This window comes from Lipotes vexillifer, unplaced genomic scaffold (genome assembly GCF_000442215.2).
Source record: "Lipotes vexillifer unplaced genomic scaffold, Lipotes_vexillifer_v1.1 scaffold1034, whole genome shotgun sequence".
NCBI classification, from domain to species: Eukaryota; Metazoa; Chordata; class Mammalia; order Artiodactyla; family Lipotidae; genus Lipotes; species Lipotes vexillifer.
The window spans coordinates 674,240-691,563 of record NW_006790288.1 but is presented as its reverse complement, the minus strand read 5'-3'; the positions used below and the strand labels follow the sequence as shown (position 1 = coordinate 691,563).

The 17,324-nt window shown below is 39.9% G+C and overlaps 1 protein-coding gene across 3 annotated transcripts in view; it reads right to left on the bottom strand.

Annotated features, from left to right (window-relative positions):
* Positions 1–212: 212 nt before the first annotated feature.
* The window catches only part of RPRD2 (regulation of nuclear pre-mRNA domain containing 2), an 81,653-nt gene continuing 64,541 nt past the window's right edge, over positions 213–17,324 (bottom strand). Inside the window, exons 7-11 of one of the 3 annotated variants that reach the window (XM_007463508.1) lie at positions 11,957–12,239; positions 10,429–10,689; positions 8,033–8,233; positions 3,457–4,638; positions 3,156–3,316 (exon numbers count right to left, since the gene is read on the bottom strand). In XM_007463508.1, the coding sequence (XP_007463570.1) occupies positions 3,228–3,316; positions 3,457–4,638; positions 8,033–8,233; positions 10,429–10,689; positions 11,957–12,239 (2,016 nt within the window). In that variant the 3' untranslated portion in view covers positions 3,156–3,227. Of the gene's footprint in view, positions 4,639–8,032; positions 8,234–10,428; positions 10,690–11,956; positions 12,240–17,324 lie in introns of all 3 variants that reach the window. The other 2 variants (XM_007463506.1, XM_007463507.1) reach the window with 2 other exon arrangements.

Here is a 17,324-nt window from a genome sequence, read left to right as displayed (position 1 = left end):
ATCTGAAACGCTCTTTATCTGAAAAGCAAGTTTATTCTGAGACAAATAATCATCTTCTGTCACTACACTGCCCTCTCTCTCCCATCTTTAATATTTCGCTGGAGGAATCCAAAGCAATCCCCATACTTCCTACAGTTACTCCTATACTAACTTGGAAGAAAATATGAAACTTGCTAGAATTTCCTTTTCTTTTACTCATCTGGCTGGTGATGACCAATGTGTACCTTGGGGTAAGACACTAAAATAAAATAGTAAAAAATAGTAGTAAAGCAACATTTGCCTTTCAGTGTCCCTAGATATAAAGATACAAACACTCAGAATGCAGTGATTGTCTTTTTCCCAGTTACTAGTTGTAGAAATACAAATAAGAAGCCTTTCAGTTCAGGGACAAGAAAAGCACTCCTTTCTCGTGGAAAATGACTAAGGGCAGAAACATTATTTCCTATTGAGAGTGGGAGGTGAGGTTAAGGATTGAGCCTTGAAATGTGACAGGCTGCTATCTGTAGAGTGGGGTAAATTTGAATTTATCGGGTCCTCCTGTTTCTCTGTAAAGATACATATAATAATATCCACTTGTCACTAAGACAGATCTAAAGAGGTATAATATAAAGAAAGATGCTACTGAACTTCCTCCTTCGAAATACCAAGAAGAGGGGTGAACACAGGACTAGGTCAAGGGGAAAAGAAAGATAAAGACAAATATTTCCCTTTCCCTTGTAGTTAACTTTTGCTGAAAACTACTAACAAATGTCACTTACGTTAGGAAGACACCATGGTAAAAATGTCTTCTTATTAAAAAATACAGGGATAATATTTGATAACATTTCAGTTACACCTTCATATCAATTGTCAACTGTAGTGACTTTCTCTCTGGCTAAAGCAGAAATGAAAACTGAGGGAGGAAAAAGTCAAGAAAGAAAAGCAGGAAGCAAGAGCTTGGTGCAAGATGTGTGAAACTACCTCAGAAATGTTTCCTTGTTTATGACAGATGGGCAGGTCACAACACACCATTTAACAGTTCCTTTCTCTAGCTCTCTATATTGTAGCTACTCCGTATTTTAACCTTTAAATTATATCCAGCCCCCTTTCTTTCACTCCAAGTATAAAGAGGAAAATTTTTTACTAGGATAAAATGAGGTCCATATCTCCTCAAAGTTACTGCCTGATAGTACTTTAGAAGAGGAAAAAAAGAAGAAAAAAAAAAGAAGCTTTAGATTTTAGGAGACAGGTAAAGTACTCAACTGCAACATGCCTTTAAAAACAAAACAAAGCAGAACAAAACAACTTGACAGGTCCAAGGTCTCCCACATTTCTCCCCTGCAACATCTCCTGGCTGTCAGCAGGCCACAGAGCATACAGGGAAGAGAGCCACACTGGTTACAGCAGTAACGGAGCTGGAGAGAGGAGGGGACAGGAATCCTTCCACTGACTACTTTTGACATGCCAAGCCCAAAATAACATCCCAACATTGCACGTGTTATTATCTGTACTGATGGAAGTTTTATTTCAAATGTAATAATACTCTTCCATAGATGGGGTAAGATAAGAGCTGTTTTCCTCCCCACCCCTCAAGCCCCCAGCCAAATGAAGTGGCTTTGGTTGTGTTTCTTTGCCCCCCACCCCCTTAAAATACAAACAAGTTGGAGAAGGTGGGTGTAAGTGCAGTGGGAGGCAGGACTGGATGGAATAGTGAAATGTGGGCATATGCACATGGGATTTTTTAATTTGGAAGGGAGGTCCTCTGTCATAATAAAAAAAAGAAAAAATAAATCAAAGGAGGGAAAACAAACAAAAACAACAATAATAAACCAAACTCCTACTTCCAATTCTCTCTAGACTGTTCAAAATGCCTTTCCCTTAGTTTCCATCAGTACCTGGGAGGGAAGAATGGGCGTTTTGGTGCAAAGAACGGAGGGCCCCTAGCGAAAGGTGGCCTGGGTCTCTTTAAACTGTGAAAAGGGTCTCTGCTGAGAAAAGGTTCCCTAGGCCGGAAGTCTGGCCGGGGACTCCGCAAGATCATACCACTCCGGCTGATGGCGTCTCTGTGTGAGGGACCCAAGGGGGGGCCGCTGCTGTTGCTGCTGCCTCCCCCACCTCCTCCTCCATGGGCTGGGCCCAAGTGCTCCAGAGAAAGGGAGGGTAGGCTCAGGCTCTCGCGTACACGGCTAAGGCCAGGGCCGTTGAGGTCCCGTTGGGTGGGGCCCCCATGGTCCCTGGGTCCTGGGAGCACCCCAAAATGATCAGCCAGGGTCCCTTGAAGGAGGGAACTATGGTCCTTGGGAAATACTGCCACAGCCCCCGCCACTCCGTGCTCTGCCAGTGGTGGGGTCGGGAAGGGTACAACCCCAGAGTGGTCAACAGGAGGCGGAGGAGGAGGAGGAGTGGAGAAAGGGACGCCACTCCCGCCACTGCTGCTATGTTCCCCAGGGGGCGGAGGAGGGGGTGGGGTGGGGAAAGGAACTCCGCTGTGCTCTCCAGGAGGAGGTGGGGCAGCATGGGCCAGGGCTGCCTCCTTTGTGAAGGGGTTCGAAAGATCCACAGAGGGTAGATGAGTGGGTGCATCTCGAGAGAAGATACCACCATGATCCTTAGGAGGGGCAGGTGGGGCAGATGATGGCCCCACTGGCTCTCTCTGGAAGGGTGTCCCATGTTCCAATGGGGACGGGGGGAGATGATGCTCAAATGTTGAGTTGAAACTGTTGGAACGAAAGCTGCCGACACTTTCCTGAAATTGGGGTGCTCGTTCTTTGTATGGTGCTGTTTTAAAGCCAGTGAGGCCTCCGCTGCCCCCACCCCCAAGGGATGCCAACTCAGAGGCACTTGAGGGGCCATTGTCAAAAGAGCTGCCTGAGGTGCTCAGATCAAACCAACCCACCCTTGAAGCCTCACGCCCATGTCCTCTATTTCCCTTCCCAGGAACTCGGATGGACTCTACAGTCTGTATTGGCTCCCCTGACATCCTCCTATTGGATGCATTATGATAACCCAAGGTCTCTATAGGGGCCCCCTTTTCTTCCGTACTATCAGGCAAGTCTAAGCAGGAGGAGGACACTCGGGTCTCTATGCGGTAGTGCTCTTCTTGCTGCTGCTGATCAGTGGCTGTCAAGCTGGGCTGGGAGAGGTTTGAGAGACTGACTCCATCACTTGAAGTGCCCTTGCTGGGGGCCTGGCCAAAATGTTTATCATCTGAGGGCTTTCGTGAGGCATTTTTAAGCATATTCTTAAACTCAATCGTCGATGTGGTGGAAATGGTGGAGGCCAGGACTTTCTCCACGCCTGACGTGGGTGGGTGGCCCGTGGGAGCTGCAAGGGTGTTCTGCGGAGAGAAAAGGGAACGATGTGGAACTGCGTGAGGAGAGTCTGGGTACTGCTTCTGTGACAAACTGAGATGCCCAGTGGTAGACTGAGACAAGTTATTGTGGTTGGAGTCAGGGGTGAAAAATGAATCATTCTTACTCGGTGATGGTGACCGGTCAGACCCAGGTTCATTCCCTCTTATGCTGAAGGCACCAAAAAGCCCAGGGGAAGACGAGAGACGGTCACAGTTCTCACTAGAGTCCAGGAGGGCCCTTACAGATGGAGGGAAGGCAGACTTTACCCCAAATTCTTGGCCCCTGTGGCTATAACTGGACAAGATGGGCTGGTACTCGGTGGTATCAGAAAGCTTGCTTGATTTCAGGATAGATTTGGCTGGTTTCTTCTCTAGGTTCATCATGGCAGAGGGTGGAGGCCCTGAATACTCAAAATCTCGGTAATCTTCATCTTCCTGGAAAGAAGTATCTGGATAGAATTTCTCCTGTGAAGAGTCCATCAGGGAAGATGGTCTCTCCATTCCATCAGAAGGCTGCTTATAGGGTGATTCACTGCCCAGGCCAAAGGGTCGATATGTAGATACAGAATTGGAGAGCTCTCGAGGGTAGCTTTCCTCTCTCCCAGGGGGTGGTGATCTTGTACTGCTGGGTGTTGAGGAACCAGGGCTAATGATCTTAGAAAGCAGGGACATGGTATCTACACTGCTGGATGTGGGCTTGTCCATCATCTCATCCTGGGTGGGTGTCCCACTCCGTTCATCCCGCACAGGGGTTCCATCAATGTTGTCGATTGATGTGCTAGTAGGGCCACGCTGGAAGTCTGAGGGATGGCTTTCTGCTGGGGCACCGGATCCCAAACTGCTCAGGATTGGGATGTTTAAGTTTAAGCCACTGAAACCAGGATTACCTTTTAAGAAGTTGTGGATCTTCATTTCCAGGCTTGGGGAGGTGGACTCTGACTCCAGCTTTGGCTTGGAGATCTCTGAAGATTGGCACATGGCAACTTCAGTAGGTGGGGCAGCAGGGCTAGTATTGTGGGTACCTGTAAACCCCAGAGTGTTGGATGGTAGCTTGAAAGTAGAGCTTGGGAGCCCTGGGCTTTGCCCAATTGAGGCCTTGCTGGCTGAAGTTGAAGAGACTTCAGAAGTTGATGAATTAGGGGAATAGCTGAAGCTTTTCGGAATAAAGGATTGGGTATTGGAGGGCAGATTTCTTCCTTTTATGCTAGAGACTGTGGTGTTGGCAGGGGAAGCCGAAGTGCTCTGGGATGCAGCTTCGCTGGATGGAACTGGGTTCCCAGTAACACTCTGAAGTAAAGATGACAGGCCTGTAGAAACAAAGATTAGAGGAGTTAAAAAGAACTCCCTACCTTCCAATGAAAACAATGTAGGCTAATTGGATATTCTCATTCATTCCAGTGGGAACTAGATAGATATTAAAATATGAGATCATAGGGAATCCAGACCAAACAAGTAATGGCTAAATGTCATAGAAAACACTGGACCTATTTATCAATACAAGAAGAGCAAATTAATGAAATGTTTCTAGTAGTCATGAAACAAGTCCAATATGGCAAAATAAAAGGCAACAGGATGGGGGAGATTTTAGTGTCAGAATCATTCACAGTTTAAACAAGACAAAGCAGGAAAAGAAAGGGTGCAAAATTACTTTTAAAATAACACTTTAAGCCAGTATTTCTTAATGTTTGGTCTGTGGAACTGTTTCTCTAAACGCAAATAGATATTCTGCCCTATCCTTCCTTTCCAACCTCCACAACTGTCTCTAACAAGTTAACCTACACTGTTATTCTCAGGAGAGAGATAGCAATATGCAAATTGCAGGAATTTATTTGAACTGGGATGCTTTTTTCAAGGAGCATCTCTTGCTACATTGGTGTTATCTTTGGGGAAACAAAGCTTTGGTTGTAAAAATTTTAGTTGTAAAATGAGCAATAATAAATATACAAACATACACCACAAAGCTTATACAGCTAGACCACTGGGGCACTGATTCTTTCACAAGAAAACATACAATCCCCTTCTTATAGCTTGGAAAATTCAAGGATTATTCAGGCTGACACTGATGAGATTCAACCCCACTCACTGACAGACAAAACCTTCTCAGAAGCACTGAGAAAGAACTCTTTGGGGCAAAGAAGACTGAAGTTCACCAAAGCAAACTGCTCTTGCAGAAAAATGCTTGGAAAAATACTTGATAAAGAGATAACAGAAGGTCCTTTATATTCAATCACATTTTGGAAAATTTCCTCAATTTCTGATCACAAATGAAAAGTTTATGTATACTTCACCTGAATTTACAGCTTTCAGCCATATGCTAAAACTGTTCCTTCATAATGATATGTGAGAGAAAATAATATTTCATAGGATACTTCAATTAATGTTTCTTCCAAATTTCAATTTTTATCCTTATTTGCTAAGAGATTTAAGGTCTTAAGAATTTTAAGGTTGCTCCATCCTTGTGACATTTTCAAATGCCATCAACTTCTAAATAATGATGCACGGCTTTTATTATTATCCAGTGTTTGATAATATCCAAATAATTGAAATATTGTTTATTTCAGTTATTATCCTCCTGAAAAAAAAAATCCATGTTTCATTTCCAAAAAGGTCCCTGGCTATATAATTTTCCCCTTCCTAACAGTTTAATTCTTAGTAGTAACTGCTCTTACCAAAACCAGAAGTTGCCAAGCACTGGAAAGTGAGATATGATAATATCATGATTTAAAAAAGATATTTCAGTATTATCTTTCAGCTGTTGTGAAATAAATTCTTCAGAAGACCATCTTCTTAACAAAGATACTACTCAGATTTCTGGTAATAGCTGAAATAATCTCTTACCGCTAAATATTACTTTTCTTCAATCTTAAACCATAGTCTATGGCCTCTGCCTACTGAAGTCATTCTTTTGTGCTGAAAATCGGTCAATAAGGGCTGTGGGTGACACATTTAGAGCAAAGTTCTAAGAGATTTCCTTTATGGTCTATGAAGAAATGTATCTATTTAAGTTGCCGGACACAGTTCTTTTAAAAGGCTAGGAGAGGGGCTTCCCTGGTGGCGCAGTGGTTGAGAGTCCGCCTGCCGATGCAGGGGACACGGGTTCGTGCCCCGGCCTGTGAGCCATGGCCACTGAGCCTGTACGTCCGGAGCCTGTGCTCCGCAATGGAAGAGGCCATAACAGTGAGAGGCCCGCGTACCGCAAAAAAAAAATAAATAAATAAAAAAGGCTAGGAGAATTCCACTTTCCATAAGGAACTGAAAGGTGATAAACTGCCCTGTTATTCCACAAAGCTTGTTTCCTGAGATTCCCACTTTTCATTTTGTCATAACACACCTAGTTCTGTTCAAATTTCGCCTGATGAGAAGGTCCACATGATACTATTGTTACAATCTGCTGAAAGAAAAGGCTTCTTCTTTAAGATCTAAGTATTATATCTATATAAGAAGTTAAAATACGAGTTCAAAATTTTTACTGTAACTATAGGATGGTGATAGAAGAGGGAGTGGAAGGGAGAAATCATATAAACGTGCCAATCTCTCAAACTAATTATCCCTGAAATCAGTAGTATGAGATGCACTGTAGCATCATCATTAATTCTTTTGCTGGTTCCAATATGTAGAGCTGTGGATTACTATTTCACAGTATTTAGTTATGTGTAACAAAATTCTCTTACATGGTAAGACAAAGCTCACTATAATACAGTGCCTGGCGGATACACTTACAGAACAGTTTAGGAAATAAGAAAATTAACAGATACCTGTACTGCTGCTCTCTATTCATATAAAGCAGGATCTCAGCACCACTGACATTTGGGCGGGATACTCCTTTGTTGTTGGGACTGTCCTATGCATTGTAGGGTTAAGCAGCATCCCTGGCTTCCACCCACTAGAGGTACAGCACCCTGACCCCGACCCCAGCTGTGACAAACAAAAACGTCTTCAGACATTGCCAAATGTCCCCTGGAGGCTCCTGGTTGAGAACTATTGATAAAGAGTAAGTCACTATATTGAAGCTGTAATTCACTGCATAATTATACTGAGGTTGGTATCTGGAGGGTCTGAGAACAAAGAGCAAGGTAAGCTTTATGAAAAAATGTTAGAAGCAGACGGTTTTAGCACAAAACAAGATAATTAGCAAAGCTGAAGACAGAGGTTCAAATAAGGTAGCGATAATAGCTAGGCAGAAAATAAAAAAAGGTATGATATCTATAGAGGCCTCTATAAAACATTAGGACATAAAAAAAGAGATAATCATGTCTCATAAGAGTTCTGATAGATTGGTCTTTCTTACTGTCTTTAGCTTCAGTTAACATTAAAATGTGTAGAACTCAACATGTACTAACTTATACTAAGAGGTTGGGATACACGGTTTAAGTGAAAGAATACTGGACTCCAGTCAAGAAATCTGGCTTTTAGTCTCAGCTCTTCACTGAACAGACAGATGTGTGATCTTAAGCAGGTCACATCATCTCACTGAGTGTTAATTTCCTCACCTGAGGAGGGTATCGGACTAGAGGATATTTAAAGTCTCTTTCAGCTTTGACATTTCAGAATTCTATAAATGTCAGTTTGTACATGATAAAGAGAATAATGACTTAACTGTATTATACATTTCATAGCTTTGGATTCCTCAGAAATGGAATCCAGGATTAAGCCAGAGACAAATATTCACGATTCAAGTCCCTCTAGCGCATGTCAGTTTACCTTGCAGTGCAGGGGCTGACTGTGTCTGGGTTTTGGAAAGAGCAGACAGAATGCTCTCTGGGGTGATCTCCACCTTCGAGAGGATATTTGCTAGAGGGTTATGAGATGTTGTCGTGGCAGGTGCAGGTGTTTTCAGACCACTGGTGAGGTTGCTGGGACTTGCAGGAGTTCCTGGAGAAGGTCTTGATGCAGGACTGACCCCTGGTGGCAGAAAGATTAACTCAAGAAAATGCAATTCAAAATGACCTATAAATTCATGATACTTTCCAGTCACTTAATTGAGTATGGTATGTTCAATAGGAATTCTTCTGTGAATGATCCACAAATTGTCCATCTTGTACAAAGAAAAAATCTGAAAATTAGATTAAGACTTGCTCCTATCTACTTGGAACACTGTTAAATTAGAAAAGTATTAAGTTATTTTTTTTTCATATGTATTTACTAGTTTTCAGAGTCCCAATAGAAAGAGACCAGAGAACCTATTTCTTTTTTTCTCTACCAAATGGAACCTACACCTCAGACTCCTCTAAGTGCTCAATAGATATTGCTGGCTAATTATGATCAGACTGGGCCACTGCATAATTCTATGTGATAAGTAAGTTATTTCCTTTTGAAATGGACTTTAAAATGAGGTTATACAAGCAATCTTTACATTTTTACATTTTAAAATACTGGGTTGATTCTTAACATAGGAAAAATGGTATATAAAGAAGAAATGATTTTTGATTTTTTTAACAATCAAAAATATAAACAGGTATTTCACACACAAAAATGATAAGCATATGAAAGAAATTTTAACCACATCTTTAATCAAAGGAATGCAAACGAACAATTTTCTTAAGACTGAATTTGACAAAGTATAAAACAAAACAGGTTGGAGAGGTTGAGGAACAATGGGAACTTTCATATACTTGGTACATAAAATAGTACGTTTTTTGGAGATCATTTTAGTTATAACATGAAAAGACTTAAAAACCTACATGCTGAATTTTTTGGAGTCTTTATCTTTCAGAAATAAATACTTAGTTATTTATGATGAAATGAAATAATTGGGATTTTCTTCAAAATAATCAGGATTGGATAGGGCATAGCAGAAACAAGACTGGCCATGTGTTTACAGTGTTGAAGATGAGTGACGAGCATGTAGAGGGGCTCTACTTTATTTATCTTTATTAAATCTTCCATTAAAAAAGGTCCCATATACTTATCAACCCTTTTAAGAAGGGTGGTGCATAAAATTTTAGCATCAACGTTGTTCATTACAGTATTCTTTATAATAGCGAAAAATTGGAAACACACTAGATGTTCTGATAATAAAGGCTTACATAAATTAATGAATGCTATTAAATGATATAGCTGAATGTTTAATGACTTACAAAAACATCCATGATATGTAGTTAAATTTTAAATAGCTGCTTTCAAAAGAGTACAGTTGTCCCTCAGTACCCATGGGGGGTTGGTTTCAGGACTCCTGAATATATCAAAATCTGTGGATGCTCAAGTCCCTTATAAAATGGTATAGTATTTGCATATAACCTATGCATATCCTTCCATATACTTTATTTATTTATTTTTGTTTATTTGTTTGCCGTGCCACATGGCTTACGGGATCTTTGTTCCCTGATCAGGGATTAAACCTGGGCCATGGCAGTCAAAGCACCGAGACCTAACCACTGGACCGCCAGGGAAGTCCCCGTCCTTCCATATACTTTAAATCATCTCTAGATTACTCATAATACATAATACAATATAAATAGTTGTAAATACAATGTAAATGCTATATAAATAGTTGCTGGGGCATGACAAGTTCAAGTTTTGCTTTTTGGAACTTTCTGAAAAATTTTTTCCCCCAAATATTTTCAATCCATGGTTGGTTGAATCCTTGGATGTGGAACCTGCAGATGCAGAACCGGTGAATATGGAGGACCGACTGTATACGCAATATGCTTCAATTACTGAAAGAAAAATTATTACTAACATTTTATTTCCCAAAACACACACACACACACACACACACGCACACTTGTAAGGTTAAACACAAGTGGTTTCCTTCGGGATGGCAGAATTATGGATATTTTATTCTTTTAACTTATCTTCTAATTTTTCTACGATGGCCATGTAGCGGTATGTATGTATGTATGTATTTATTAATTATGGCTGCACTGGGTCTTGGTTGCAGCATGCATGTGGGATCTAGCTCCCCGACCAGGGATGGAACACAGGCCCCCTGCACTGGGAGCATGGAGTCTTACCCACTGGACCGCCAGGGAAATCCCTATTTTTATTTTTTAATTAAAAAGTTACTTTTAATTAAAAAACAAAAACAAAACCCAGATTGATGGTTCAATTAGAAAGGTGGAAATAAGCCTTTTATCTTCTTTACTAGGGCTACTTACCAGTATTTTTCATGACTGATGTCAGGCTGCTAAGGATGGAACTTATCTTTGCCAGATCCACATTAGCCAGGTTTGGCAAAGCCAGTGCTGGAGTAGGGGAGAGAAGAGAAGTATTCACAGGCTTTGGAAGAGGTGGGGTTGCTGTCATGGTTACAGGCACTGGAGTACATGAAGAGGCCTTTGAGATACTTTCTGTTGGCTTTGTAGGTACAGCAGTGGATACAGCTGACTTCTCCACAGGTTTTTCCTTCCTGTCTTCTACTGTTTAAAAAAAGAAAAGAGATGGTATTGCATCCTACTACTTTCCAGACTCTGCTTCCAATATGAAATAACATGCCCCAATATTTCCTAAAAAGTACTATGCTTTAGAGAAAAATCATTCACTTCATGATTTTTTTAAAAAGTCATGCTCTTTATAATTTATGAACCTTCCCACCTTTAATAGCTGCTTAAAATGAATTCCCCAAATGCATCTTTTATCTTACATTTAATGATTTCTTTACATCTTCTTAGTATCTGTGTATTAAATTTGTACATTTCTGGAAGCATGTTATTATTTGGTACACATTTGTGTTCTGTCTTTCAGTAATATTTATGTCATAAATTGTCCTGTCTTTTCTTTGCCATTATTAACCTGAGAGCTTTCTAAGAAACAGAAACTCTGTACATATGTTAATGTATTATCCTTTGGCCTCCTGAAATTGGTCTACTGGGGGTGCAATCAGGCACTAATGCAATGTTTTAACTCTTGATGCCTCTGCAATACATTCCTCTTAATACTTTAAAGGCAATGCACTATGTGGATAGCGCATTAAATTCAACCTAAGTCAAACTGCCTAATAAGAATTATAAAAGCTGGGGATGTCAGAGAAACAATTCACCAATCCAGGTTAATTCTGAAAGTGTGGTTAACAAAATGTGGCTTTGGAATCTTGAAGGTCAAGAGTGACAGAGAATAAGGAATTCCAGCATAAGTGGCCCTCCCTTTAGAGCAGTGCTGTTCAAAAGAAATGTAATTCAAGCCACATATGTAAGTTTAAATTTTCTAGTAACCATATCAAAAAAAGAAAAACAGGTAAAATTAATTTTAATTATATATTTTACTTATCTCAATATAGCCCAAATATTTTCATTTTAATAAGTTATAAATATAAACAATTATTAATGATATAATTTTCACTCTTTTTTAAAGCACCAAGTTCCTAGAATCCAGTGTGTATTTTGTTTTGTTTTTATTTTTGCCACACCACCTGGCTTGCAGGATCTTGGGTCCCTGGCAGCGGAAGCACGGACTCCTAACCACTGGACCACCAGGGAATTCCCTGAACAGCACAGATCTTAAACAATGATTCTCAACGTACGTGGCATACCAAATCCTGAACCACTGCTCTACAGACAATACTACTACCTTGGTGTTCTAATTTTATAAGGATTAAACCATCTTTTAATACCTGCCTGTGATAGATTTATTGGTGGGGAAGGCAAAACAGATAAGGAGCAAGTTGTCTACTAATCATATAGGACATACCAATGATTTTTGACCCATCATCTTCCACATCTGAGAGTTCCATGTCTTCCACATCACGATTATCTGTTACAGGTTCAGGTGTGGCAGATTTCTCACTCTCCATGGTTGGTGACTGGGATTCCTCACCTCCCATTCCTTGAAAAGGAGACTCAGAGCCAGTTGGGGAGGGAGCATCCATGCTTGGGGAAGGGACTGGTGATTCCTCAGGATCAGGAAGGGTTGACTTCAATTGATCTAGCTTTTTCTTTAAATTGTTCACTCGATTAGCAAAGGTTTTATATGCCTAAAAGAGAAAAAGAAGAGTTTACTCCTCTGAGAAGTAACCAAGAAGCTACCATTTTGACTTGATCAGATTTCTTCATTATTATTAACTATATCACTGGTATAAAACAAGAAAATATCATCTGTCAAGCATGGAGTAGTTTCCAATCTCTGCTTTTTATATTCCCTAAGTCAATATTACCATCCATAGCTGCCCAAGTTAGAGACTTAGAATTTATCTGCAATTCATCCTCCCTTGCTCCCCTGTATCCCTCCAAGCAACCAATATTTATCAAGACTCTAAATGTGCTGGCCACTCTTCTAGGTACTGGAGATACAGCAATGACTAAGAAGACAAAAATCAAATCAATAAATAAAGCATAGCCTGAGAGGTCAAATACTATTGATTTTTTTTAAAAAAAGAAACTGTTTATTTTAAAAGTTTTAGGTGTACAAAATTACTGTGAAGATAAAATAGAGTTCCCATATAACCCACACCCAATTTTCCCTATTATTAACACCTAACATTAGCATGATACATTTGTCACAATTAATAAACCAATTTTGATAATTATTATTAACTAAAGCCCATACTTTATGCATATTTCCTCAGTTTTTATCTGATGTTCTTTTTCTATTCCAGGATCCCATAATTTAGTAGTCACATCTCCTAGGCTTCTCTTGTTTGTGATGGTTTGTTAGACTTTCCTTGTTTTTGATGAACTTGACAGTTTTGAAGAGTACTGGTCAGGTATTTTGTAGACTGTCTCTTAACTGAGGTTTGTCTAATGTTTTTCTCATGATTAGACTGGGGTTATGGGTTTTGGGGAGGAAGACCACAGAGGTAAAGTGTGATTGTCATCACGTCATATCAAGGGTACATACAATGTACCACTGTTGTTGTTAACCTTGATCATCTGGCTTAAATCCTATTCATCTGATTATCTTAATTGCCAGTGTCTTGAAGCTGTGTGTCTTTTTTTTTGTTAAGGGTCTTGGAACATTAGATTGTGGCATCATTTTGGTTGGTTGAACACGAAGCATTATTTTAAAAATGGAGTGGAACGGAAAATAATATGCTAGAATTGAGATTTTGTTTCATAATTGAGTAGTTTGTAGCACAGCAATGCTCCCATCAAGAACAACTAGAAAAGCCAGATATATACACATACCTATCTATACACACTCACACGCACGCACGCACGTGCACACACACATATTTGAACGTACTGTAGAGTGCTAAGGCAACAAGAACCCAAGTGGCAAATTCTATAGCAGGGGGAAACCATGAGGAGAGTCAAGCTGACGTTCTGCAGCTGCTTTTTCTCTCAGGGTCCTGCTGATTTGGGGGAGCTAGGCAAGAATTTGAGAATTCAGGCAAAAGGAAAAAGGAGAACTTTTAAAAGACTTGCTGGCCTGTAGAGATAAATTAGAAAAAATTAGAAAGGCCAAAATTTTGATGAAAGAGGAAGGACAGAACTGGCTCAACAATATGCTATTGTTTTTCCTTCAAGATGTTTGCTGATAGATAACCAACAAGGACACACTGTATAGCACAGGGAACTCTACTCAGTATTCTGTAATAACCTACAGGGGAAAATAATCTGAAAAAGAACAAACATATGTATATGTATAACTGAATCACTATGCTGTACACCCGAAATTAACAGAACACTGTAAATCAACTATACTCCAATTAAAAAAAAAGGTATTTGCTGAATTATGAAGCTTGCTTAAGAGGGAATTAAAGAAGTCAAGCAGAAAAATTCTGAAAAGCAAAGCAGAGTTAAACATAGACTCATGGTACAGAAGAGACAAGGATTAGCATTCAAATCACACAACGATGGAGGGGCCCTAGTGATGTCACAGGCTCTCAGTGGGAAAAATCTGTGACTTAGAAGCTGGATGAACCACAGGAAATCAAAAGTTTGCCCAAACTGCAATTCAGCCCGAAGTCAGTTCAGTTTCAGATTTGATTAATATGATTAGCTCTTGGACTTCCCTGGTGGCGCAGTGGTTAAGAATTCGCCTGCCAATGCAAGGGACACGGGTTCGATCCCTGGTCTGGGAAGATCCCACATGCCATGGAGCAACAAAGTCCATGTGCCACAACTACTGAGCCTGTGCTCTAGAGCCCGCGGGCCACAACTACTGAAGCCTGTGCGCCTAGAGCCTGTGCTCTGCAACAAGAGAAGCCACTGCAACGAGAAGTCCATGCACCACAGTGAAGAGTAGCCCCCACCTACTGCAACTAGAGAAAGCTGTGCACAGCAATGAAGACCCAACGCAGCCAAAATAAATACATAAAAAATAAATAAATTTTAAAGTATATATATGATAAGGTCTCACAATATCTGCCTAGCAAAGGAAAGGGTGAATTCTTTCTGGAGAAAGAGAAATCACTGAGACTCCAGAAGTATTTTCATATACAATGTTCAGTATTCAATAAAAAATTAGCAAGCATGCCAAGAGATAAAAGAAAAGACAGACACTATGAACAGACTCAAAACAAGTATAGCCAACATTGGAATTACCTAGCAAAACCCAAATAGCTATGATTTATACGTTCAAGAAAATATAGAAAATCCCATCTTGAACAATTCAGCCCAAAATTCATTAGCAAGAGTTGAAGGGAAGCCTTGGTCGCCTAGGTTAGGTAACGGAGCCAAAATAGGGTGAGGAAAATGACTGCATGGGAGGAAGGCATTGCATGGGATGCTGAAGCCTAAGTGAAATAAAAAGAAAGCCAACAGAGATGGCTGGGAGGGATGGAAGTGCTGGAAAACTGGCTATACACATGGGCAATTATCAAATAAGTGATTATGTTGAAGATAAGGGGAGCAAGATTTTACATTTTTAGAAAAAGCAATTATAAATGTGGAAACGGAGAAAACTAGAATGAACCTTGTAGTGTTAGACTGGGATTGGACATAATAGTGTGAACTCATGGTTTTTGACATATATAGACAGATACAGAAATATATATAGATGTAAATGTGTGTATATAGGTTAAATACACACACACACACACACACACACACATTTCCTACCTCTGTACACTGATATGGTCTGGAAGCAGTGATATCCCAATAATAATAAGTGCACCTAGTACTCAGATCTTGGTTTCAAAATATGGTTTTTCACTAAAAGGAACCAAGGCTCTTTGGAGAAACGACTGATTCCCGGGCTGGACAGAAAAGTGCAAGATGAACCTGGAAACGCTCAAAAAATGATGGGGATATGTCAAAAGAACACAGAAAGCGGCTTGAGAGGAGCTCCCACTGGGACAATCTGAGCATCAAAATAATTACTTTGCAATGAATCAGTAGTTAGTAATGAATTAGAACACTGATTAAATATGACTGAGTCCATACTGATATAAATAAATGAATAAACTGAAACTTTGAAGAGGAACAAAATATTTGCATAGCTTCAAAACACCTCCCCACAAGACACTTATTAATTAGTGTATGATTTCCTAGTGTTGTGGTACTTTATTGCTGAGTGGCTTAAAACAACAGAAATTTATTGTCTCATAATTCTGGAGGCTAAAAGTCCAAAATCAAAGTGTGAGCAGGGCTATGATCCCTCTACGACTGACCAGAATCCTTCCCTGCCTTTTCCTAGCTTCTGGCAGTGGCCATCAACCCTTGGAATTCCTTGGCTTGCAGATGCATCACTACAATATCTGTCTTGGTTGTCACATGATATTATTCCTGTGTGCATCTGTATCCAAATTTCCATCTTCTTACAAGGACACCAGTTATATTGGATTAAGGTTCATCCTAATAACCTCATCTTAATTTAAGTACATCTGTAAAGACCCTATTTCTAAGTAAGGTCATTTTCACATATACCAGAGTTAGGGCTTCAACATTATCTTCTGGGGTACACAATTCAACCCACAGCAATTACCAAGTGAAAACTTTTCAGTGGACAAGCTGGGAAGATGCCACACTAATAAGATACGAAAGGGAATGTTACAGGTAGTAAAACAAATCAAACTTGTGTGCTAACTGAAAGGATGAAATGAGAAGAACACAATCACTTCTGTGATATTCCTACTAAAGATATATAACCTCAATCTGATCACAAAGAAACATCATATAAATCCAAATTGGGGGACACTGGACAAACTATTTGACTTGTAATCTCCAAACATATTTAGGTCATGAAAATTAAGGAAAAGACTGAGGAACTGTTCCAGATCAATGGAAAACGGAAATGCAATAAATGAAACTTGTGATTCTGGACAGGAGTTTCTGTTATAAAAAGTGGTCAATTTGAATAGGGGCTGAGGATTAGGTAATAATGCATGAAATGTATCAATTAATTTCATGATTAAACAGCTACACCTTATGGTTATGAAGGAGAAAATAACTGTCTTGGAGAAAAATATTCATGAAAATATTTGTGGGTAATAGGGTGTCAGCAACTTTTTTTCTTTTTTGGGGGGTATGTGTTTATTTTTATTTTATTTATTTATGTATATATTTACTTATCTTCATTCTTTTTTATATTAATTTTTATTGGAGTATAGCTGCTTTACAATGTGTTTGTTTTTGCTGTACAGCAAAGTGAATCAGTTATACTTATTTTCAAATGACGCCCCCCCCCCCAAAAAAGGTCTTCATGATATACTTAAGTTATTTCTTTAAGTTTGACAGTGTTACAAAATAAAACAAAGAAGACTGAAAAAAATGAGAGAGGAAAAAATGAAAACAGACTGACAGAATTTTACCAGAAAAATCGAATTATTTCTGAAGAAAAATCAAATGGCAATTCTAGAACTGAAAAATAAGCCAACTAAATTAACTGATGGGTTAAACAACAGATAAGATTAGCAGAACAGAAAATTAATGAATTAGAAGACTCGTTAATAGAAAATATCTAGAAGGGAAGCACGGAGGGGAAAAGGATAGAAAATATAGAAACTAACATAAAAAGACATTTGGGGGGCCTCCCTGGTGGCGCAGTGGTTGAGAGTCCGCCTGCCGATGCAGGGGATACGGGTTCGTGCCCTGGTCCGGGAGGATCCCACGTGCCGCGGGGCGGCTGGGCCCGTGAGCCGTGGGCGCTGAGCTTGCGCGTCCGGCAACGGGAAAGG